Consider the following 27,192-nt stretch of genomic DNA (forward strand, 5'->3'; position numbering starts at 1 on the left):
TTGGAGGTGATGAATTCAATCAGAAATGGCCGAATTCAACGACGCCGATATCTCACAATGTAAACAACAAAGCAAAGAAAGCCTCTCGGCAGGTTTTTTTATTCCTTTCTTTTCTTTTTTGTCTTCTGCTTCTTTCTCTCTCCTCGGTTGGTCACGTGACTCGTGACGTCATCGCTCTTCTCCTCTTCCCCACCAACCAGATTCTTTAAAAAATAATAAAAGTCCTCTTTTTCTATTATTTTTATTTTTCACGTTTTTTTTTTTGCCTCTAAACCGGATGGAACGCCATCTGTCGACGGAATTAAATGCTTCAATCAAGATTTAACGGATTTCTTGTGCATTTACCTGCGTTGGCCTCCTTTGAGGTCCACATCAGTGTTTCTTGACCTTTCTTAGCCTATGCCTCTTCCCCTACTTTGCATCGTAATTTCTTCTCGTGGCCCCAGTGCCGGACTTAGGAAGATGGAAAGTGGCCCAGTAACTACCTCTCATGGCTCCCCTTTCAACTGATCTTCGACCGTGCCCCCTCCTCCCAGAATATCCCATTGCCACAAGGAGCTACATGAGCTAAAGGTTGAGAACGACTGGGGTCTTCAACCTTTCTCAAGTGCAGTCGCGAGCACTGCCTATACCCTGGGCCGTACTTAATCAGGTGAAAAGGGTCTAGCCGCACAAGGCCGCAGTGCCGTCTTAAAAGCATCATGGGCCCCCGGGCCAGCGATTTTTCTTAGCCCGTACTTAGGCAATATAAGTGCTTAGTCGCGAAAATTTCAACGAAATCTCATTTCTGTTAGGCCCCCCGGGCCGCTGCGGAACCAGACATGCACCTCGTCCATATCCCTCTGTGGAACCTCTAACGAATTGGTACATGTTGGAATGAGCATGTACATGTAGTGAAACCTGACGTGAAGTTTGTTTCTGTGTAATGCTTGTTATGTGTAGTGCTGCTATCTGCCACCAGGTTTTCTAACTATGAGTGAAGTGTAATGATTGAATAATTGTATTGTTATAGGCCTGTTGCTCTCTGTGGCGAGATTTTTTAACGGGAAGATCGGCTCGCATTCCCGCCTCGAAGTTGGGAACCACAGAAAACAAACTTCAGCCAACCACCGGGCCGCAGGACCGGTCTTAGACCACGTGGCACCCTATACAAAACCAGCAGTCGGCACCTCCCCAAGACGTGGATCCAGGGTGATGTGTTGAAAGGGAGATATTTATTGTTTATTTCTAGTCACTAGTGTATCTTAAAAAACGGGACAAATTGATTCTCCTATATTATCGGGCTCTCGGGGGGGGGGGGCCCGAGGGTGGTCGTCCCCATCGCCCTCCTCCTGTTCCACGTCTGATCCGGCCCTTCTTCCAAGTTGACTTTAAAGGGAAAAAGAAGTTAGTTTCTTGAAACGAAAAAAAAGGAGGTAAAAATTAATTTCCTTTGTAGGGGGCTGGTGTAGCCGCAACAAGGGGGGGGGGGGAGCAGGCAGGTCTCGTGCCCCGGGCGCTGGACCAGAGGGCGCGCAAATTCTATTCTCAAACCTCTCCTTCAACATTATAAGGGGGCGGCGCCAAAATGCTCACTTGCCCCGGGTGACCAAACATCTAGTTGCGGCCCTGGCCGCACCTAACCAAAGCCTCCTAGATAGAGACTATGAGTCTCCTAGGCAGTATCTATGAGGCTTTGACCTTAAGCACCTGCTTCATTCTGGGCATCAAGAACGTAGGTTCATGAAACTCGGGAAACGTGTTCAGTTGTGTATGTGAGGCATTTTAGAATTTTTCAGTCCACACACACATACACGTTATACTCGGGGCGGCTCGAGACAAAATCTCCACCCGTGCGCAGCGCCGTCTCAACGCATGGGCCCACCCGGGCACGGCCCGGGGGCCTCAAGAGAAGAGGGGCCTCACAAAAATGAAATCCGGTTTAATTCTTTTAGAATTTACAAGGTAGGGCCTCAGAAAAACCATTTGGCCCGGGAGCCCATGATGCTCTTAAGACGGCTCTGCCCGTGCGGGACCTATTTTTGGTGCTATTGATGAAGGAACAGAAAGATTTTATGAGCGGATTTGATGCTCCTCCTAGAGTGAGCATCAATGGAGTATTTGGGGGGGGGGGAGGGGGACTTAACGAGCTATAGCCTAGGGCGGCAAGCAGAGGTACAGAAAATTTGAGGAATAAGTGGCCAAGAAAATTAGTTGAATGAGAGAAGGGCGGTAAAATTTGCATAACTCTCAATAAATCCGCCTCTGCCAAGACAGCTGGGTCAGTGAGTGACTAAAAAAAGTGACCCAGCAGAGAGTTTGCAAGTATGTGAGTAAGCAAATGAGTGACCTAGAGAGTTTGAAAGCACGTCATTGACCTAGAATGCGTGCAGGCATGCGAATGACCAAAACATTGACCTAGAATGCACGCAGGCACATGAATGACAAAAACATTGACCTAGAGTGCGTGCAGGCATACGAATGACCAAAACATTGACCTAGAATGCACGCAGGCACATGAATGACCAAAACATTGACCTAGAATGAGCGCAGACACGTGAATGACCAAAACATTGACCTAGAATGCGCGCAGGCACATGAATGGCAAAAACATTGACCTAGAGTGCGTGCAGGCATACGAATGACCAAAACATTGACCTAGAATGAGCGCAGACACGTGAATGACCAAAACATTGACCTAGAATGAGCGCAGACACGTGAATGACCAAAACATTGACCTAGAATGCGCGCAGGCACATGAATGGCAAAAACATTGACCTAGAGTGCGTGCAGGCATACGAATGACCAAAACATTGACCTAGAATGAGCGCAGACACGTGAATGACCAAAACATTGACCTAGAATGAGCGCAGACACGTGAATGACCAAAACATTGACCTAGAATGCACGCAGGCACATGAATGACAAAAACATTGACCTAGAGTGCGTGCAGGCATACGAATGACCAAAACATTGACCTAGAATGCACGCAGGCACATGAATGACCAAAACATTGACCTAGAATGAGCGCAGACACGTGAATGACCAAAACATTGACCTAGAATGCGCGCAGGCACATGAATGGCAAAAACATTGACCTAGAGTGCGTGCAGGCATACGAATGACCAAAACATTGACCTAGAATGAGCGCAGACACGTGAATGACCAAAACATTGACCTAGAATGAGCGTAGACACATGAATGACCAAAACATTGACCTAGAGTGCATGAAGGTATGCGAATTTTCAAAACACTTTCAAACCTAGACAGCATTGACCTGTCCAACTGGTGTTCCACGGAACCCTAGAGCATTTTTGGGGTTCCGCGGAATCAAAAGTGACGGAACCCCAAAAATCCCGGAACCCCGATAGCTTCAAAAATTTCCTTGTTACTATTTCACCTGACTCAATTTTTGATATTGATTTTCGTCCAGAACGTGTACTGTAAAAAAATCTGGGATAATTTTACCTGTAGGAGACAAACAATATTCGTGTTGGCTCCTTTCTTTCTCTCTTCCTATTCTCACGCACAAGCTCCTCAGACAACAACAGAGTCGAGAAGTCTTCATGGGAATCGGTATTCCCGAAACTCAAGATCTACATGCGGATTTTATGATGGGCGGAAATCGTAGAACTGAAACTTCTCTGAAAATGCCTTCTCCTCCATAGACCTCAAAGATAATATCACAAAAATGCAATGGCTTTAATTGCATTTCGTTTGTTGTGTATAATAACCCTTTTTGAGGAAAATTACAAACAACATTAAATTTTTAAAATTCATATTACAAATTATACTTAAATAACCGTAATTCACATCACCGTTGCTTAAATTTTGAGTCTCCTTTTATTGTTCTCCTAAAGATTTGAAAGAAATAAACGTAACTTTTAACTTTTTAAAAAAAAGTTTTCCTTTTTTGTTTTCCATATCTAAGCAAAGCAGATAATGCATCGGGCCCAGCTCTTTAAAAGTTGTCTAAAAGAAAAGAACCTAAATACTGGACATCAGTTATTCCCAAACCACGTGTCGCAGCTCTCAGGGGGTACTTTGTGGTACCCCCTGAGAGATGCGACAAAGGAGGAGGGGGGGGGGGTTCACGGCAAGCTGTCGACATTGCCTGATTGCCTGTTTGGTGATCTGAAGAGGTGTTTTTTTAAACTATTCTGGGCAGGGCCATAACTAAGGAGAAACCTGAGGGTTCCAACTAGGAAGGGGGGGGGGGTCTGGTGACCTGGACCCCGGGAGCGGGAAGGGGCGCAAATTTCACACTTTAACCTCTCCTTTAACATTAAAAGGGGGCGGCAAGATGCGTGCTTGACACGGCTGACTAAAACCCTCTAGTTGCTGCCCCGATATCGTATCTCTGTCAACAATCAGTCAATCAGTTGACCATTGAAGTTTAGGGCTTTTGAGGTGACAATATGCAATGAATAAGTATTATAGCCACACATTTTTGTAATCTACAATTACATCGATTCAATGTGTAGTAATGATAATTTGTATTTGGAGTTTGAGTTGAAGTGAAAACGTAGAGTAATTGATGTTTTTGAGACTTACGTAAGTACTGTTGTCTCCTTTTTTGCTCCCGACCTCGTAAGGGGACTCCGGTCATTTGAACCACATGAGAAAAACCGCCACCCATTGGAAGAACTCGGGAAAAGGCATGACATTGAACCACATTTTTTTCTTCCAATCATTCCTTTGTTTAATGTTGAACGAAAAGCGCAAGGGAAATTTCCCACGAGTAACCGTCATTGTATGTGGGTGAGTTCACCGAGAATTTCAAGATTCTGCACCTCAGTACATTCAAGTATTACATCAGCATCGATGGGAGGGGGTTTCCGATTTGATGACAAGGGGGAGAGGGGTTTGGATGATGCTTCCGTCATCAACCACCCTTTATAAAAATATGAAATATTCTTAATGGCATCTTACTCGGTGCGCCAAAAACGAGAAAAACCTTTCGATAGTTTGCGGGCACTTGAAGTAACATTCCCCCGCTATTGATAGTGCCCTACAGAGCCACTTTTGTGATCTCTAAATGTTTCGTGAATCCAATTGATCTGGAAACGTGTCCGGGCCGCTTAAGTGCTCTGGAACTGTGCCACGCTTCACTCAAGTGATCCGTAATTATATGCCGTGGATCACTTAAATAATCTGAGAATGTGCCACGGATAACTTGAGTGATATAGTTGATGGAGAAAGGAGTTCTCGTAGTGTCGCAGTCGCAATGGATTCGAACCAATTTAGCATAAACTTTCCGTGAGAACGCTGTATTTTCGTAGCGAATTTCCGGTGTCATGGCTTCCATTTCCAGGGAGAAAGACGCGCTAGGCTTGATGGTTGTTTGATGCGCGACGAGTGCGGTTTCGTCAACGGGATGGTCAGCGATCGTCTGTGGTGATGCGATCAGTGATTCAACATCGCGAAATAACTATGGATAGTCAGCGATTGTCGATTGTGATATCCGACCAGTGTGCTTGTATCAACGGGATGGTGGAGGATCAGCAATCGTCGGTGATGTGATTAGTGATTAAACGTCCGCCAACGAGGCAATATAACTCTCTACGTCGAATCTCGAGGAAAAGAACAAGGTCTTGTGATCAATATCTAGCGAAGGTCATTCATACACAGGGTGAGTGAATCCCTATACTTGTGTTCTCTGAGCCATTTGTAGTGTATTCATTAGTAATAGAAGTTTTACGTATGCGTATATATTATATATAGGTGAATTTTTTTTTGTATGAATTATGTATGCATAGTTATTATTATTGCATAATTATAAGAAGATAAAAAGGGAAAAAAATAAATCATGGCTTGTTTCGGTAAGGCAAGGAAGGAAGATTTACTTGTTTTGGCGGAAGAGATAGGAGTGGAGGTACCACCAAATACAAAGGTGTATGCATGGCCCCCACATAGGGGGGCTGACAGGGCTCTAGCCCTGGGGCCCGGAACGATTATCATTTTTTTTTTGCTTTTTCACGCTATAAATTAGCTACAGAAGGGGCCCGTTAAAAGCCTGACCAAGGGGCCCCGCTACAGGATGTGGGAGCCATGGGTGTATGATATTAAAGAAATGATATTGAGGTCTGACAAATTTGACGAAGAGGCGGTGAGAGAGTTAGCGAAGGCGATAGTCGATGAAAGGCTAGGAAAAGAAAAACGGGAGTATGAGTTGCAAAAGCGGGAAAGTGAGGAAAAATTGAAAAGAGAAGAACGAGAGTTTGAGTTGAAAAGGCAAGAAAATGCGATGAGATTAAGACAACTGGAAAATCAGAATGGTGCTCAAAGAGGGGAAGAAAATTTGGTTTCAGCGTCTGGTAACGGTGTGAATAGGGCTGGCAATAACTTTATGGATTTGTTTAAGGTTATCAAGGGAGTCCTACCGGAGCCACCAGAGCGATCTGAGGAATGGCCATTTTTCTTTCACCAAGTAGAGACCATGTTCAAATTGTATGAAGTCCCGGAATCTTATCAGGGTAAGATTATGTTGTACACTCTAAAGGGAAGGATAAAGGGGATTGAGCACTATGTTGACTGGTGATGAGTTGGATAACTATACTAAAATTAAAGACTGTGTGCTCAAGGAACACCAAATCACCTCCCTACAACATAAACAGAACCTGGAAAAATGTGAAAAAAGGGTTAATGAGTCGTATACCCAGTATGTGAATAGGTTGGGACATGCGTGGGAACTGTATTTGGAATCTAGACAAGTGGATACTTTAGAAATGTTGAGGGACCTGTTGGTAGTAGATAGAGTTAAGGATAATCTGCCAAGGGATGTCAAGTCTCATATCTATTTTAAAGAAACCGAAACTTGGTTGTCGAGCGATGAGTTAGCTAAAGAACTGGACAATTTTGTATTAGCAGGCAAAACCTCATATTCGAATTATATGAAAGGTAGACTAGGAAGTTCTGACGCTAGGTCTGGGAAGATTGATTTGCATGGTTCATCCATTAAAACGCTACAGGGTAGGGTTGTTAAATGTTTCAAATGCAATATTCGGAAGTTTTGCCCAAGAATAAACACAATCGCAAAATCTGTAGTCAAGAGCAATGAAGAGAGGGACAAAGCATGCGCTCTAGTGAAAAGCACCATGGAAATGATGGACGAGATAGTAGACAGAGGAACGGATGAGGGTTTACCAAAGATTGAGTTGGCAATCGGTCCGGTAAAGTTTCAGGGCATTGTGGATAGTGGTGCCGAAATCTCAGTGTTACGACAATGCTTGGTTCCCAAGGAGTATTTCGAATCAGCTGGTAAGGTTATGTTGAGACCTGCTTTTGGACCACAAGTAGAATCTAAATTAGTAACATTGCCCTTAAGTTTGTGGACGGAGGAGGGGGAAATAAGACCCTTTGTGAATGTTCACGTAGCAGTGGCTGAAAATCTGAATGAAATGGCAATGATAACACCAGAGGTGTATAGATTGTTAAAGGATCAAAAAATAAAGTACCTTGGAGAAGAGAATGATTTCTTCAGACCAAGTATTGGTCATGGGGTAATTGAAGAAATTAGAGAACTGGAGGAGCGGGAAGGAGGTGAGGTCACGGCGGAATCAGCGGAGGTTACGAGGAAAGGTGCTGATGACGGGCTGGTAGTTCCTGTGTGTCCAGTGGTAAGCGAAAGTGTTGAGGTACACCGGGAGAGAGAAGGAGGTAATAATAACCCGTTATCTCAGACTCAGAAATTTAGGCAAGAACAACCAGAATACGAATCCTTGAAGAGAGCGTTTGAGGAAGCCAGGCGGGGGAAAAAACGGATATTATTTGCAGATTGATATATTGTATCATACAGGGTCCGTAGCTGGCCAGAAATATAGTCAGTTGGTGATTCCGAAACCCCGGAGAAAGGAAATTCTCAAATTGGCTCATGAAATTTCGGGGGGTGGGGTCATCTGGGTTATAGGAAGACCAGAGACAGGGTTGCCTTGTCGTTTTGGTGGGATGGCTTGTTAGCTGATGTTAAAAAATTGTGTGAGTCATGTCATGATTGTCAGATGCGTCGGAGAGTGAGGATTAAAGATAGAACACCCATCGAAGCTGTAGGAAGGCCAGAGTTACCATTTCAGGTGGTCAACGCGGATGTGTTAGGGCCCATAGAGCCTAAGTCATCAAGAGGGCATACTTATGTGTTGTGCATGATGGACCAACACAGTAGGTGGCCGAAAGCTATACCACTTAAAGCTTTAACTGCTAAGGCTACTTGCGACGCTTTTATCGAAGTTTTCATGCGGACTGGAATACCGAGAATTATAGCGATGGATAATGCTACAAATTTTTCGGCGAGTCTCACACAGGAATTTTTTAGTAGACTGGGGTGCTGCCCTAAGTTCTCTACTCCGGGATATCCACAGTCGAATGGGCTGGTTGAGCGTTTCGTTGGAACGATGAAAAACATGCTACATCACGCAATTCATAGTCATGGTAGAGCATGGGATAAACAATTACCGTTTTCACTGTGGGCTTACCGAGAAGTTCCCAATTCAACGACCGGAGTACCTCCATTTCTGCTTGTGCATGGTCATATGCCATACTAAGGTCTAGTTGGGAAGATGATGAGGTTTTACCACAGGGTATTGGAGGTTCAGTGTTACATTATTTGCGATCTCTTCGGGAAAATATAGCAGAAGCAGAAAAATTTGTGTCTGCAACAGTTAATAAACAACAAGAAAAGTATGTACATAATTATAATTTGCGATCTAAGGATGAAAGATTCGAAGTGGGTGATGAGGTGGTAGTCCTTATCCCAGATTCAACAAACAAGCTTTGTTCGAAATGAAGTGACCCAGGAGAGATCGTAGACATCAGGGGTCCCCATTCATATTTTGTTAGGTTGCCCGACGAAAACGTACGGAATTTACACCAGAACAAATTACGCAAATACATACAGCCGATACGGGCGGTGGGATTAATCTATGAGGAAGACGATGACTTTGGCGAAATTCGGCATGTCCCCGTGGAGCATCGGAAATTAGACGGTTTGTTAGAAAAATCTAACGGAAAAGAAAAATTAAGCCATTTGGATGAAAAACAGGTCAGGGATCTGAAACAAATTATCGGGAAGTTTCAAACAGTGTTTGAAGGGGAAATAAAACGTGCCAGAGTCGGGCCTCACTTAATCCAGCTGAAACCGGGAATAACAAGGAAACAGCCCCACATCTACAGAGTTCCGGAAGCACTGAAACCTCAAGTACAGCACCAAATTGGAGAGTTGTTGGATAGGGGTCTAATTGAACCATCTAGAGCTGAGATCGTGTACCCTATTGTGTGTGTGTGTGGCCAAGAAAGATGGTACGGTAAGACTTTGTTGTGACTATCGGGCACTTAACGCAGCTAGTAAGGTGGTCCCATTTCCAATGCAGAGTTCCGAAGAATTGAGGTACAAAGCAGGAGCGGCACGTTATTTGACTACACTAGATATTTTAAAAGGATATTGGGAAATTCCTTTTGATAAGTGTTGTGGAGAGTTGACAAGTTTCGTATCACCAAGAGGCCAGTATCAGTGGAAGGTGATGCCATTTGGTTTATCGAGGGCTGTGGCAACGTTCCAAAGGACGATGAACCAGGCTTTGAGAATACATAGTGGGTAAGCAGAGAGTTTCATAGATGATATTGTTATTTATTCAGGTAGTTGGGAAGAGCATATGACTCACTTGGAAGCAGTGCTGAGCACATTAAAATCTTTGAACTTCTCGGCCAATCTGGAGAAATGTACATTTGGAAAATCGGAAGTGAAGTACCTGGGACACGTCATTGGTTCAGGAAAACATGGTCCTGATCCGGCGAAGTTGGAAACTATAAAAATGCTGAAGGTTCCCAAGACGAAAAAGATGCTGAGGTCAGTGTTAGGACTGTTTAACTATTACCGGGAATATATGAAATATTACTCGATCGTGGCTAAACTATTGACCGATCTAACGAAGAAGTCAATACCGAATGATGTTCCGTGGACGGAAGAGGCAGACACCGCTTTTCAGAAACTAAAAGGAGCATTGTGCAGTGTGGTTTCTTTATTCACGCCCGACTTAGAGAAACCATTCGAAATCCATACCGACGCATCAGAATCACATCAGGAGTTGGTGCTTGTTTAGCGCAGCGAGGTGTCGATGGCAAAGTCAGACCGATCACCTTCGTGAGCCAGAAACTGACTCCCACTCAGAGCAAATGGAGTACAATAAAACGAGAGGCTTATGCGGTCGTTTGGGCTTTTAGGAAAATTTGAGCACTGGATTTTAGGTAGGATGACCCACCTGTACACGGAGCACAATCCGCTCAAATTTCTATGCGAAGGGGTGCCCAGAAATGCAAAGCTGCAGAGATGGGCTATGGCTCTTTCAAAGTTTCAACTATCTATAAGTGACAAAGCCGGAAGCCAAAATACAGATGCGGATGCTCTATCCAGGCTCTACTAATGATGTTGTACGAAAAGGAGAAATATGTCATAGCAAATAATATTTACCAGTATGATCCACCTTATATGTGATTGAATAAGTGTGGATGTGGAAAAAAAAAAAAGATTTGAATTGTATATCAAGCGAAGAAAAAAAAAAGATGTACGTTGTGCTGTGTGTTAGTTGCATTTCATGTATTTCTGTGTCATTTGCATTTCGTGTATTTCTGTGTCATTTGCATTTCGTGTATTTCTGTATCATTTGCATTTCATGTATTTCTGTGTCATTTGCATTTCATGTATTTCTGTGTCATTTGCATTTCGTGTATTTCTGTGTCATTTGCATTTCGTGTATTTCTGTATCATTTGCATTTCATGTATTTCTGTGTCATTTGCATTTCGTGTATTTCTGTGTCATTTGCATTTCGTGTATTTCTGTATCATTTGCATTTCATGTATTTCTGTGTCATTTGCATTTCATGTATTTCTGTGTCATTTGCATTTCGTGTATTTCTGTGTCATTTGCATTTCATGTATTTCTGTGTCATTTGCATTTCGTGTATTTCTGTGTCATTTGCATTTCATGTATTTCTGTGTCATTTGCATTTCGTGTATTTCTGTATCATTTGCATTTCATGTATTTCTGTGTCATTTGCATTTCATGTATTTCTGTGTCATTTGCATTTCGTGTATTTCTGTGTCATTTGCATTTCGTGTATTTCTGTATCATTTGCATTTCGTGTATTTCTGTATCATTTGCATTTCATGTATTTCTGTGTCATTTGCATTTCGTGTATTTCTGTGTCATTTGCATTTCGTGTATTTCTGTATCATTTGCATTTCATGTATTTCTGTGTCATTTGCATTTCATGTATTTCTGTGTCATTTGCATTTCGTGTATTTCTGTGTCATTTGCATTTCATGTATTTCTGTGTCATTTGCATTTCGTGTATTTCTGTGTCATTTGCATTTCGTGTATTTCTGTGTCATTTGCATTTCGTGTATTTCTGTATCATTTGCATTTCATGTATTTCTGTATCATTTGCATTTCATGTATTTCTGTGTCATTTGCATTTCGTGTATTTCTGTGTCATTTGCATTTCGTGTATTTCTGTATCATTTGCATTTCATGTATTTCTGTGTCATTTGCATTTCGTGTATTTCTGTGTCATTTGCATTTCGTGTATTTCTGTATCATTTGCATTTCATGTATTTCTGTGTCATTTGCATTTCATGTATTTCTGTGTCATTTGCATTTCGTGTATTTCTGTGTCATTTGCATTTCGTGTATTTCTGTATCATTTGCATTTCATGTATTTCTGTGTCATTTGCATTTCGTGTATTTCTGTGTCATTTGCATTTCGTGTATTTCTGTATCATTTGCATTTCATGTATTTCTGTGTCATTTGCATTTCATGTATTTCTGTGTCATTTGCATTTCGTGTATTTCTGTGTCATTTGCATTTCATGTATTTCTGTGTCATTTGCATTTCGTGTATTTCTGTGTCATTTGCATTTCATGTATTTCTGTGTCATTTGCATTTCGTGTATTTCTGTATCATTTGCATTTCATGTATTTCTGTGTCATTTGCATTTCATGTATTTCTGTGTCATTTGCATTTCGTGTATTTCTGTGTCATTTGCATTTCGTGTATTTCTGTATCATTTGCATTTCGTGTATTTCTGTATCATTTGCATTTCATGTATTTCTGTGTCATTTGCATTTCGTGTATTTCTGTGTCATTTGCATTTCGTGTATTTCTGTATCATTTGCATTTCATGTATTTCTGTGTCATTTGCATTTCATGTATTTCTGTGTCATTTGCATTTCGTGTATTTCTGTGTCATTTGCATTTCATGTATTTCTGTGTCATTTGCATTTCGTGTATTTCTGTGTCATTTGCATTTCGTGTATTTCTGTGTCATTTGCATTTCATGTATTTCTGTGTCATTTGCATTTCGTGTATTTCTGTGTCATTTGCATTTCGTGTATTTCTGTGTCATTTGCATTTCGTGTATTTCTGTGTCATTTGCATTTCGTGTATTTCTGTGTCATTTGCATTTCATGTATTTCTGTGTCATTTGCATTTCCTGTATTTCTGTGTCATTTGCATTTCGTGTATTTCTGTGTCATTTGCATTTCGTGTATTTCTGTGTCATTTGCATTTCCTGTATTTCTGTATCATTTGCATTTCCTGTATTTCTGTGTCATTTGCATTTCATGTATTTCTGTGTCATTTGCATTTCGTGTATTTCTGTGTCATTTGCATTTCGTGTATTTCTGTGTCATTTGCATTTCGTGTATTTCTGTGTCATTTGCATTTCGTGTATTTCTGTGTCATTTGCATTTCGTGTATTTCTGTGTCATTTGCATTTCGTGTATTTCTGTGTCATTTGCATTTCGTGTATTTCTGTATCATTTGCATTTCGTGTATTTCTGTGTCATTTGCATTTCGTGTATTTCTGTGTCATTTGCATTTCGTGTATTTCTGTGTCATTTGCATTTCGTGTATTTCTGTGTCATTTGCATTTCGTGTATTTCTGTGTCATTTGCATTTCGTGTATTTCTGTGTCATTTGCATTTCGTGTATTTCTGTGTCATTTGCATTTCGTGTATTTCTGTGTCATTTGCATTTCGTGTATTTCTGTATCATTTGCATTTCGTGTATTTCTGTATCATTTGCATTTCGTGTATTTCTGTATCATTTGCATTTCGTGTATTTCTGTGTCATTTGCATTTCGTGTATTTCTGTGTCATTTGCATTTCGTGTATTTCTGTGTCATTTGCATTTCGTGTATTTCTGTATCATTTGCATTTCGTGTATTTCTGTGTCATTTGCATTTCGTGTATTTCTGTATCATTTGCATTTCATGTATTTCTGTGTCATTTGCATTTCATGTATTTCTGTGTCATTGGCATTTCGTGTATTTCTGAGTCATTTGCATTTCATGTATTTCTGAGTCATTTGCATTTCGTGTATTTCTGAGTCATTTGCATTTCATGTATTTCTGAGTCATTTGCATTTCATGTATTTATGTTGGCATTTGAAGCATTTATATGCTATCTGCGTATTATGTATTATCTGCATATAGTGCATTTTTGTTTTTTTTAAATTCCGATCATGGCTCAGAGTAACATAATGAATGAACCTTGGTTATTTTGGTGAATGAGTTTACGAATTATGGACAATTGTCCAGTAATTGTAATCTGGAGGGGAGGTGTCAGGCCTAGGGGTCTTACAGGAAAGAACTGATCGAGAAAAAAGACTGCGGGGGAGTGAATTCTTTTTGGGGGGCCCCGGAGGAACAGAAAAAGAAGAAGAGACGTAGGGGGATGCATCTCACGCAAGATAAATTTTGAGTTCATAGCCTCCAAATAACATTGAAATTAACAGAAATTGATTATAATAACACATATAAAGGTATTTTCTTCCGAAATTTTAATTAAAAAAATAGTTTTCGCATTAAAAAAAAATTTTGACCGTTGGTGGGGGGGGAGCACAAGCCTTCCTATGCCCCTACCCTGTGTACGTCTCTGATCCCACCAATTTGCGTTAGGATTCAGAGGGGCTAAGCTGATGACGAAATTTTGCTGACAAGGGGGGGGGGGGGGGAGGAGGTCAGAGTTTTGCTGACAAAGGGGGGTCAAAAATGGCTAAAAATTTGCTTACGTAATACTTGAACGGCCCCTAACACATAATCGCTCTCAATGTCCAATCAGTGCTGGTCATATAACATCACGTGACGAACAAACATTTATCATACTGGAATAAAAAAAACCTACATAGCGAATCGCTCAAAACTGACCGTCCTTTTACTTATGTTTTTGCTGAAGTTGGAATTTTTCGCTCCCCTGAGACCACGATATCAGAATTTGTGATTTCTTTCATCAGAGGAGAAATGATTTAGAGATTTTGGTGTAGTTTTTGCTGTGTTCTTATTTGCATGAAGTGTCTCACCTCGTCTTGTTTTACTCTGCAGAAGCGTAAGAATAAATAGTTTTTCTTCATATTCACTGTAGCTGGTCCGGTAGACTGGACCGGGGGGGGGGGAAGAATTCACTCTTTCTCTTCCTTTTGATCACTCGTTCTGCATTTCGCATGGGTAATTTTGGTGTATGCCAAAATTCACACTCAACGCGGCTGACCAAGTACCCCAGTGAGTAGTAATTTTTTCCCTTGTTCTGTATTTTGTCATTAATATTATTTATATACCGTTAAAGACCATTTCATCCAGGGTCGTAACTAAGATTTTTGTGAGGAGGGACAAACATAATTTTGCCTCCCCCCCCCCCCTATACGCCAAATTCCGATGATTTTATAACGGTATTTTTGTTCTTTCGTGATATTTGCCACCTCCCTAAAATTGGGGCAGTTGCTCCTTCGCACCCAACCCTTTAGTTCCGGCCCAGATTTCATCAATCATTTTTTTAAAATTATTGTCATATTTTCTTGTTCTTTGGACAGCTTCTTGCATTTCGTGAATTTCAATGTGAGTACTTAAGTGAAAAATCAGCGATACTTGGGTATCAGTCGTCATGATTAAAAAACCGTGGGAGTATTTGTGGAATACTAAACTGAAGAGCCAAAAAAACTGGTACAGGCATGCGTACCAGTTTGCGGATTTATGGACAGCCCTGCAGGATTCATGGTGTCAATTACCTCCAGCACTACTTCAGACATTAGTCGAGTCCATGCCACGTCGTGTTGCGGTACTTCTGCGGGCTCGCAGGGGCCCTACACGATGTTAGGCAGGTATACCAGTTTTTTTGGCTCTTCAGTGTACTTACATAGCAGTGGAATGTGGTAGCCCAGGCCGATAAGATACTCGCGAATTCTCTGCCACAAGATGCTCAGAGACGTCGTATGTTCAATACCCTGTTTTGTTCTTGCCAGTTCCTTTTCTGATACAAGGAACAATTGCAAAAACAGCGCATGATGATCAATCAGCACTATTGCTAATGAAGAAAGTCTGCACACCAAACGAACCTCTCGGTGAGAAACATACAAGAAAAAGCCGTTCGGAATCAGCTGTGAACTGCAAAAGTAACGGTCTAATTAGTCCTGTTGTGCAGAAAATAAAGCTAGTGGAGGGGGAAAAAATAATTAAATGAGCGTGTTTTTAGTTATCCTGAAGCTATAACCAGGATGACCAAATGAAAAAAAAACTGGAAAAAAAACGGATATTTTCATTGATGTTAAAATAACGAATCCACAATTTAAAAATTTCAAAGTGGGTTTTGTTTAACGAGCTTGACAAAAACATTTTTATTAAAACGAAACAGCCGAATATTATGAAAAAATTATTGTTCCGTAAAATATGGGTCATATGGTCACACTATGTGTAGCACACAAATATATTTTTTGACACTTTTATCTACTACAAGTGAGGATTCTTGTTCCGCAGAGTGAATGCAGACTTTTAGGAAACCCTGTATATTGAAGAAACTTTTAAATTTTTTTAAGGGTTCCGCACGAGCTTTCATGTTAGAAAACCCTGCACTAGATAGTATTTCCCATAGATGACGATAGACCTGAGTTGTGATCGGTTCGACAGAAAGAAGTTATTTCACCTATAGTCATTGGCTGGGCCGCAACTAGATACTTTGTTACCTGAGTCAAGCCGGAATTTTGGCGCCCTTTGCATGTAGACGAAGCAGTTAAAGCGTGATTTCATCACCCATTCTCATCCCATCCAGCGCCCGGAGGACAGGTCCACCTGCTCTCCCCCCTCCCCCCCCCCCCAAGTAGCACAAAGATATAGATCTATATCGTAAAATTTCAGTTTCCAATATAGATCTATATCGGATCCACGATATCGTTCTGGCTAAAAATGGCATAGTCGGAGATAAATAGATCTATATCGTGAATGTGATATATTCAAATACTTCAAATTTTGGACGATAGATAGCGCCCTTTCGGAAGAAATAAAAATAAAAAAGTGTAACTATCTCGAGGTGGGTGAGTTTGAACCCATGTACCCTGAACTCGTCCCATCTCTAACTCCGCATCTTACCAACCCACCATTACAACACTGGTTATTGGTTGTTATTATAACATTAATTTACAAGTAATCTTTTTTCTACTTGTATTTTCAATCAAATTTATTCATTTTCATGTATGCACAAAAATTACAAAATAGAAATTGTGAGACATATTTATCATTTTGAGGCAGATAATTGAAAAATTATATTAAAATTAAGGAAATTATATATAACACAAGAAACAAATTAATGTATTGTGTAGTATATTATTTATTTAAAATTATTAATTTATATGCTAATAAAACAAAAAATACAGAATAAAAAATATGCAACACTAAAGAGTTAAAATTCTCAAAATATTGTAGAAAATGAAAACATCAAAGGGAAAAAATAAATAATTTTAAGAAAAACACACATACAACAAAAACAAGAGCAATTTTTCTAAATTAAAAAAATATGTGCAATTATGAAGTGGCAATTAAAGTTACGGTGGATAAGTTCTCGCTCCTCCTAAAATACCAACATCTACGATGTAAAACATACACAGTAAGGATTCAATTATAACTGACGAAATGATTTCGATATATCAACATAATTAATCCTATTAAAATCAAAATTTCATATGAAAAATTATTCATTCAAACGTTTTTAATTTCCATTCAAACAAAAAAATTGTACGCTCGACTTTAAATTTTCTCCAAATTTTCATTTGAAGGCTATATTTCTATTTAAAGGCACACAATATGGTGATATATCAGGATATTGTGTATCTGATATATACCTTTGTCAGGTTCACGATATAGATGTATGTCATGTTCAGGATATAGAGCTATGTCTTCTTTGATAGATCTATATCAGGTCTATATCGAGAATCTGATATAGATCTTTGTCAGGTGCACGATATAGATCTATGTTTTTCAAACTATATTAAAATAATTTATTGTCCCAAGTTGTTGTCCTTCAAAAGTAGAGATTATTCACATGGAATCAAATACATATTCGACTGAAAAATTAAAGACTTGATCGATTAACATCATAAATAATTTGCACCATATAAGACGAGATCGTTCTATATCATAATTATGACATCTGATATTCCTCTGACATTTCGATATATAACGATATGGTCCAGATATTGTACTATATCGTTGTGCTACTGCCCCCCCCCCTCCAGTTGCGGCCCTGGTCATTGGATATACTGCAAAAAGTGGGGGGGGGGAGGATATCGCATACGTCGGTCTGCTATATCCAATGGCTACAGGTGAAATAACTTCTTCAGTGATGTTTACGAGATTCGCGCCTCGAAGTCGGGAGCCACAGAAAACCAACTTCAGCCGACCACCACTGTGGCGTTCGAACCCGGGTCCTCGCGATGCGAATTCGTCACAATGACCACTCGACAAACACAGGCTCGGGTGAACGCAATTCTGATGATTTTCGCGAAAATTCGGCTCACGGTGCGGCTGTTTAATATCAGAACGTGCACTCAACGAAAGTGTCCGTTAGCCGAGGTAACAAACAATGTAAACTAGTCAATTCATAGTTACTCAGTGTTAGAAAATTACCTGCGTCGATGTTTCTGATTCAAACAGCAAATTAAGGAAAACTCCAACTAAAAAACGGGAAAAATCCTACAATTTCTGTAAAAGAAGTCGGGCAGGTCCGGGAAAAAAAAGAAGAAAAGGCAGGACCGTCGCGGAATATACGGGACGTATGGTCACCCATGCTACTGATAACTACGTTGAAGAGGCCAGTTTTGCCGAAAGATGGCGCTCGCAAACAGAAAATAAAAAAATTAAAAAGAAAGGGAATGTTTATCTTTTTCAGATGTGTATTATGTTTATTATTATTAACCGGCGTCTGTGGCCGAGGGCACATTTGAATAAGTTGGTGGTTATTATGTGGTTTATCTCATTGGCTGTCCGTGGTTCTAATTGAATTCCTGATCATTGTAATCCGTTCCCGTAATTATTGTCGAAAGATCATCCAGCAACGTATACTACGGGTAAGCCATTTCTTTCAGAGAATCCTTTATAAAAAAAGAAGTTTGGCTTCATTTTGAAAACAGCGATCGAAGCTGGCGTTGATGTTGGCATGTTTCTTGGCGCGATGTTAGCCCGTATTTTTACCATATGAAATATCAGCCCGGGGGGCGGCCGCTGTAGAAGGGGAAGGGGGCGAATAATAGGTGAAAGGTAAAATGATTATTATTTATTACAGACCGAAAGAAACAGGGATGTCGGAAGTGTTTCAAACCTGCGAGTGCTGGTCTTGAGTTTCATGTAGGAAATATTGAATTCTGAATCAGTCAATTCTAGGGTGCTCGGACCCGTTCTACAAATTGAGCACCCCCCCCCCCCCCGGGATCCGACGCCGCTGAAAAGAAATTAGGAAAAATTATTTCTGCCTGCTCTACGAGCGGGTGGCAATGTCATCATTGCTCTAAATCAGTGTTTCTCAACTTGGAGCCATATGAAGGGTCGAACGTGCTGGGGGAGGGGGAAGGGGGGGGGATGCGGTCGCACCGGGCCGCAAAATTTCAGGGGCCGATATTCCTTTCCCAGCAGATGTTTTTGAAATTCTTGATTGAAATTTAATTTTCTTTCCCATTGAACTATTGTTGATTGTGAAAGGAGGCTTTCAGTTTAAAGCCCCCTATAATATAATTTTTAGTGTTATTAGGGACGAGGGGTCAGTTGCACTGCTCGTAAAACCTGTCAGTCAAATCCGAGAGTGAATTGCGCTAGACTCCCCTCTTATCAGATGGGTTAGTTGCACTATTTGATTTGGCAATGATTCCCAACGTGGACGTTAACGCTCCCCTGGGGGGGGCGATGGAATGTTCTGGGGGAGCGGTAGAAGCAACGGGTATAACATAGGATTCTATGGGTTTGATTGCGTTGGGGAGAAAAAAATTTGTGAAGAAGGGGGCGATGGGACAAAAAAAATTGGGAAACTATGCACTGGAGCAGTGTTTCTTAAGCTTTTTCAGCTCATGGCCCCCTATGGATCACATTTTTTTTCTCGTGGCCCCCTGTCCTATCCAAGAGTTGAGATACTCTTTATTTTTTATTACGAAAATGAAATTGTAATAAATCAAATCAATCTCTGGAATCCTGGCCAGGCACGGATTCAAATGGTGGATTAGTATCTCTCAGGAGTCAAATTATATGTTAAAAACGGCCCGGGACGATCCAACGAACCTACACGATAAATCGACCCCTCCAACACATCAACCGTTGCTCTGGCGGCCCTCCATACTCAGCTTACAAACGAAAATAATAGTACCAGATCCCATATAGTGCAGTCCCCCTCCCTCCATTATATACATGAAGACCCGGGTCATGCCCACATAGACCCAAGGGTTAAAATGTCCCTGGTTTTACGGACGGATCTGATGGATTCTGAAAATAGTAATATTTTTCAACCATGTTTCACTTTTAAAGCTTTTCTCTTCAAAGCTCTGTATGACTCCCTTCACCACCTGTCGTGGATCACCTTTCTTCTGATTTTCTCCCGTGGCTCCCCCCAGGATATTCCAGTACCGCAAGGGGGGCCATATGGCCCCAGGTTGAGAACCACTGCACTAGAGCAGTGATTCCCGACGTGGGCATCCGATAGAAAGTTCCGGGGGCGGTAGAAGCTACGGGCCTACGGGTATAACATAGGATCCTATCCCTCTGTCCTAGAGGTTTTACAGTCCCACCCCAAGCCAAGAGAAGGATGCAGGTGAATCTAGTGCCCCGGCCGTTGTACCAGATAGGGACGCTAAATTCTTCATTTAAAATTATTCAAAATAATACGCGGGAGGCATAATTTATGCTTGCCCGGCTGAAAGACTATCCATTTGTGGCCCTGGGTAAATAATCGGCTCTCTAGCCCCACAGGCCCCCCTCCCCCAACCTTTAAATGCCTATGGGCACCCAAACTTATTGTCGAATTGATATTTAATATTATCGACAATTGGATATTGTCGAACCATGAAATAATATTTAATATTCGTTATCGAATGCCAATGTAAACCTGGCGTGCACCAGGTCATGGTTACTGGGCAGGACCGTCATTTCAACTTTTTCCGGGGAGGGGGGGGGGGGCAAAGCACATGTACTCAATGTATGTATATATATATTTATATGTATACCATTTTTAGTGTATTTTCAAAAGCCAGGGGGAGGCAACGCCCCCCCCCCCCCTAAATGACGGGCCTGTTACTGGGGTAATTGCGAAAATTCGTTTTAGAGGGGCCGCAAAATACTTAAGTCCGCCGGCGTGGTGGTTGAGAAACACTGCTGTATCGGACCCCTAAATTAGAAAGTGATTAAGATTTTACGGGGCGCCTCCAAAAGTCGGGGTCCTGACGTTAGTGTGCCCAGTGCACCCGCCGTTAAATACGCCTCTGTTTACAGGCAGTTTCAGATGGGGTTTTTTTCCAAAGTTTCTTTTTCTGTTAGGCCGGTATTACACTATAAGCATTTTATAAAACTTGAATAATCTAACCAATAAGGCTACATTTTAGAAAATGCAACCGGTGACCTTATTGGCTGCGTTTTTCAAGTTTTATAAAAAAAGACTTTTACCAAACTTTTATAGTGTAATCCCAAACTTAGTGCATTCAAGTACATTTCTTTTTAAACTTATAATAAATGATGGTAATTTAATGAAAAATATTTTATTGAAATGCGACACCAGCGCACGTATTTAGATTGCGCGGAATTTACATGGAATTCCCAAAGCTCTTATTTATTTTAGAACTGTTTCCTTGTGCTCAGTTGGAATCAAGACAGATTTGAAAACACGTCCACTAGTCGCTACTCATTTGGCGAAATGGTGGTTTTCATCACTTTTGCTTGTGAAAACACAGTAACCACAAATCGCTTGAATGTAGACGATGGTTGGCCTTTTCAGAGTAAGAATATCAATTTATTAAGAAAACGAAACATCAAGAGTTAATCTTTAAAAGTCGACGTGACAGTAATTTTAATTTTATTGCATTGATTGATACCTCGTGCAGGGCCGCAACTAGATGTTTGGTCACCCGGGGCAAGTGCGCATTTTGACGCCCCCCCCCCCGTAATGTTAAAGGAGAGGTTTGAGAATAAAATTTGCGCTCCCTCTGGTCCAGCACCCGGGGCACGAGACCCCCCTACCCACATCTAATTGCGGTCCTGACCTCGCGTGCATTTTTTGTCGCTACATTATTTTTTCAATTTAGACGGTGAATATTTTAAGTTTTAAATTCTTATAGCAATTAAATATTGGATAATTAATTACAAGAATCTAAATTTTCATGTCAGTGACTATATGCCTGTGACTATACACTGCCTGTCCTAAGCATAGATGAAATGTGACGGAAGAATAACGCAAGGGTTGAAGTTATCTATCAATAAGAGGTATCAGCTGGGAAGTGGGGAGGGGGTGTCCTCTGCAATTCGGTAGCCACGCCTACCTTCCAGTGCAACTCATCCATCTTCGTTAGTAGGTATGGCGGTATTAGCTTAACAGATTATCTAGGTATCAAATCAGTTAAGGGGCCGTTCAAGTATTACGTCATCATCGATGGGGGGGGAGGGGTTCCGATTCGCTGACTTTTGATGACAAGGGGGGGAAGGGGGTTTTGGATAATGCTTGCGTCATCAACCACCCTTTATGAAAACATGAGTTAGGATTCAGAGGGGCAGAGCTGATGACGAAATTTTGCTGACAAGGGGGGGGGGCGAGGGGTTCAAAAATGGCTAAAAATTTGCTTACGCAAATACTTGAACGGCCCCTAATCTGCAGATTAGCTAGGTAATGTGCACATTAGCGGCTTTCGAGCTTTAGCGGTAACATATACAAGGACGTCGGAAGTGTTTCTAAACTGTGGGTGCTCGTCTTTAGTTTTATATCGGAAATTTTAATTTCTGAATCAATTCGGGTGGGGGGGGGGGCACCGAAATTTACATTTTCCCCCTTGTGATAGAGCACATTCTTGTTTCAGGAATTACATCCCTAGACCCGGTCAGTTTTCTGAACAAGCCCCCCCCCCCCCACCTCTCAAATTTTTCAACATCTTCCACGTCAAAGTAAGGCTCAAAAAGCGTGAATTCATGTGAATTTTTACCATTGAAAATTTTTCTAAATTAGGTGACGCTCAAGTCTCACCACACCAAAACCAGAACATGGCTGAAGTCTCAGCAACATCATCCCTTGCACCCTTGCTTAAGCCGCCTCTGCTCACTGACCTGGGACAAGACATCGCCATCAGGCCACCCCCCCCCCCCACAAAAAAAAGGTAAAGATTTAACGGGACGTTTGGCAGCAATTACGCAACTCATCTCGTCCATTCAACTATCGAAAAGCCAAACTGACGCTTTGTCCTTTCTTTGCCCAAAATAAAACATTCCATCGTGATTCGAGCAATGTTTATTCATCTTTTTGAGCCCATGGCCCCTCTTTGCACTATATTTTATTCTCATACCCCGCCCCCCGCAACAATAATAACACAGGAGCAATACCTTTTCTACTTATCGCAGCCGCTCTTATGTGCGATATTCTGCGGTAGCGTTTTGGGAGGCCCCGAACTCGAAGTGATAATAATTCCCTTCATGAATTCCGAAATTCTGCATTTTCATTTATGTAGAAAGAAATAATGCTGAAATTCTTCCTTTTTCTTCATTTTTGGAATTATTTATGGTGCTGCAATACAGTTGAAATTCTTGCATTTACTCTGAATTTCATTTTCTGAATTTTCGATTCAGTAGGAGATAGAGGTCAAGTAATTTTAAAAACTGAATTCTTTGTTTCAAATTCTTGAATTTACTTGGAGATAAGCTGAGAAAATAAAATTATATGCTGGACCTACTTATGAGTTTTGATAGCCATGCAATAACATTGATCTCAACTTCATCTTTTACTAAGTATGAAAATGAAAAAAAAATTAAGATTTATTATTTTTTAATATTTAACTATCGATTCAAATATTGTTTAAGATTTTAGAAAAATTCATGACTAATAGCCTATAGACTACATTGAAGAAATTTTTCATCTTTAATTGAAGCATTTTTTGACTCAAAAACAGAGATGGGTAGGAGATAGAGGTCAATCCTACCCTTGAATTTAAAAAAGCTTTCGCAATATCCATTGTGACACAATGGCGTTTGGTCAGAACATGATAACTCCAAAATCACATTTTTGAGATACAAGCACTTTCTTTCTCTCTCATTGCCATTTAAAATTCAAAAATAAAGCATACACACAACTACAAATGAAAATATCATACACCAGCATGTTGTTTAGCCGTACGCACTTATTTATGCATTTATCTCGCTTCTAATTAGTTATAATTAGCAAGACTTACTTTTAGATCAAAAATCCATTTTTTGGAGATATCATGTTTTGACCAAACACCATAGAAATACAGGAATGTTCAATTCTACATTTCGTACATCAGATCCCCCCTCAAATTAATGAAATGAGCGTCTGAGGAAGTTTCCATGTCTGGTACCTTCGATACGGTTTGTATTTCCCTCAAGCCTTTCGCTTACGAAGGAACATATCATGTTACATAAAAAGCCTATGTGATATAACAACTGATGTAACGATACCCTGTACAACGATAATCACCTACACAAGAATATTACTCTGGCTGGCTATGGTGCATTTTCCATAGTGTTAATATATTCCGTCTGCAACAGTAAGCTCCACCGGCCCCCTTTACTATAATTATACAGGAGTTTCACTTCATTTTATAAACTACCTGAATACACTTAATACAACGTATTTTCATGGTCCCACACTCCCACGACTCCAACTTATTCTCATTAACATTTCCAGTTTATAGCATTTTCCTGATTACAATGGTTTTTCGAAAAACGTTATAAGTGGTATTCATCGTATAAAGTACAGGCCCACCTACAGAAACTCACTGGGTTTTTGTGCTAAAATCATTTATTAGTCTGCAAACCAGTCTCCCACACAGTCTTTTTAACAGAACAATTTTTTTAAAGAAATTAGTAAATAAATTACTGGCTGAAATACAAGGATTTTTTTTGCATGGGAGAAGAGAATGTTATCATAATACATGCAAACTACTGATAAGAAAGGTTTTGAAGAAATTAAGACTTAACATTTTAAAAGAAGCTCAATCTCACTAATACTAGTTTGGCATTAAAATTTAATTATCAGGATATTAGAATATTGATTACTAAGTATATACATTTAAAATTAGATGTATACAAACTTTGTGACACAAAATTTAAAAAAAAAAAAAAAAAAATTCAGATTTTATAATTTATTCCTCTTTTTTGCAGGCAATTGAAGATTCTCGTCAGTCTTAAGGGTGGAATTATCTAGGCTATGGTTATGCGGAGAAAATTTTTAAAACAGCATCGAATTCGGTAAGGACGTCGGAAATACAGCAAGTTTGGCTCCCTGCTAACAAATTTTTGATATTATGGACGAATCATCTGCGAGATCGCATAGCGAGGATGATGTGGATGGAGAAAATGCAAGTTGTGTCCCGATATCGACAACGTTGAAGTGCGACGAATCAGTGAAGCTTCACACTGAGAAAAAGACTTATGAGTGTGACATTTGCGGCAAAACGTTTTCTTATATCGATGGATTAAACGCACACACTAGAGTCCACACTGAAAACAAACCAGACGAGTATGATATCTGTGGAGAAACATGTTCTCAAAACATCAGTTCAAAAATACACAGGAGAATCCACACGGGAGAGAAACCATATGAGTGTGATATCTGTGACGAATCGTTTTCACTTATGAGCAGTTTGAATCTGCATAAAAGAATCCACGCGGGAAAGAAACCACGCGAGTGTGATATCTGTGGTAGAACGTTTACTACAACTGGCACTTTGAACATGCATAAAAGAATTCACACGGGAGAGAAACCATATGCGTGCGATATCTGTTGTAGAATGTTTGCTAGAAGCAGCGCTTTGAACCTTCACAAAAGAATCCACACGGGAGAGAAGCCACATGAATGTGACATCTGTGGTAAATCGTATTCTCAAGCCGGCACTTTGGACATGCACAAAAGAATCCACTCGGGAGAGAAACCACGCGAGTGTGATATCTGTGGTAGAACGTTTGCTACAACCGGCACTTTGAACGTGCACAAAAGAATTCACACAGGAGAGAAGCCATATCAGTGTGATATCTGTGGTAGAATGTTTGCTAGAAGCAGCGCCTTGAACATTCACAAAAGAATCCACACGGGAGAAAAGCCACATGAATGTGACATCTGTGGTAAATCGTATTCTCAAGCCGGCACTTTGAACATGCACAAAAGAATCCACTCGGGAGAGAAACCCTACGAGTGTGATATCTGTGGTAGAACGTTTGCTAGAATCAGTGTTCTGAACATGCACAAAACAGTACACGCTAAAGAGAGTCAACACGAGTGTGACGTCTGTGGTAAAAAATTCTCTCGAATAGGCAATTTGAACCAACACAAGAGCATCCACTCGGGAGAGAAGCCATACGAGTGTGATGGCTGCGATAAAACGTTTTCCAGAACAAGCTCTCTGAATATACACAAAAGAATTCACGAAGCAGAGAAGCCATCATACGAATGCAATTTTTGCTACCGGAAATTTTCTTCGAGTTCCTATTTGAAAAAGCACAAATTGATTCATTCTGAAGGGAGTTCAAATGAAATTGATAGCGGTAGCCAAAAGGTTTAGCATAAGAAAACGTTTTCATTACTTTTCTTTTGAAAGAACTTGCACTTCATTATGACTATTTCGGAGAAAGTTTTCTCATTGTTGTACCACATACCGTCTCCCCGATGCTAGAAGCACGAATGTACAATGTCCTGGGGGAAAATAGAATGTGGGAAAAATGACGGTTTAATGTTTATATTCTCTTTCTTTTCTATGGAAGTTATTTTCCTGAAATGTATTGCCACGTGTTTCAGTAGGGACACATTCGAGTTTCAGGCAAAATAGCAAAATAGGATATCCAACCAGCTGATGAAGAAAAAGTGAAAATTAGCACAGTCGTGCTTTTGGCATTGGGGGGGGGGGACTATATTCGAAACTATTCAAATTGCGAGACATTGATTGCATTGTGATTCCAGATATCACTGCACTTTGGCACCCGGATTGTATCGAGCAGTGCCACAACTGGGGGGGGGGGGAGCAGGCGGGTCTGGTGCCCCGGACAAGAAAAGGCGCAAATTTCATCTCCTAACGTTTACTTCAACATTACGGTATCAATTCCTTCATCAGATCATCTTATGTGAATAAAAATTGTGCTCGTCATTTTGTAGGTTTTCATATCATTTCAGTCTTCTTTTTATGTAGAGGTTTTTCTTTCATACCGTAAAACGGGGCGAATAGGAACGAAACTTTGTAGAAGCACAAACATATAGGCCTATATATATTTCTCTATTATATAGTCGAATCCCTTTATAACGAACGCTAAGAGACCGGAGGAACCACTTCGTTAAAACGAAATTTCGTTGTAAAGAAATTCCAGGTTACCTAGCATTGTTCCTACGTAAACTTACTTGGGAGATTAAAAAAGTGTTCGTTAAAACGAAATTTTTGCTATAACGGTATTCGTTAAAACGCGATTCGACTATATTCACAAAAGAATTGTCCGTTATCATGTTAGCCAACTGAAAAATAAATTGGGAACAGAAACCGAGTTGTTCAGAGTAATTTTTCTGAGTAATTTCCCGTAACATATCCGTTTTTATATTTAAAGAAGGCTGCAATGTGCCCACTCAGTGCTTCACGCTATTAATGCGTGTTTTATAAGGAATTGAAAAGTATGTCTCTGGCGTATTGGTTAGTGCATATATTACAATATTCGACCAACATTTAGCCCCG

At 40.5% G+C, this 27,192-nt stretch overlaps 1 protein-coding gene across 1 annotated transcript; it reads left to right on the plus strand.

Moving 5' to 3' along the window:
* Window positions 1-18,157: 18,157 nt before the first annotated feature.
* On the plus strand, window positions 18,158-26,759 carry LOC149068317 (uncharacterized). Its single transcript, XM_089251731.1, has 2 exons — window positions 18,158-18,360; window positions 24,644-26,759. The coding sequence occupies exon 2, from the start codon at window positions 24,787-24,789 to the stop codon at window positions 26,038-26,040; it is 1,254 nt and encodes a 417-aa protein (XP_089107857.1). The 5' UTR covers window positions 18,158-18,360; window positions 24,644-24,786; the 3' UTR covers window positions 26,041-26,759.
* Window positions 26,760-27,192: the final 433 nt, after the last annotated feature.

Source organism: Pholcus phalangioides, unplaced genomic scaffold, assembly GCF_987345545.1.
Source record: "Pholcus phalangioides strain wild (caught in Gottingen) unplaced genomic scaffold, Ppha-v1.0 ptg000027l_1, whole genome shotgun sequence".
Lineage (NCBI taxonomy): Eukaryota > Metazoa > Arthropoda > Arachnida > Araneae > Pholcidae > Pholcus > Pholcus phalangioides.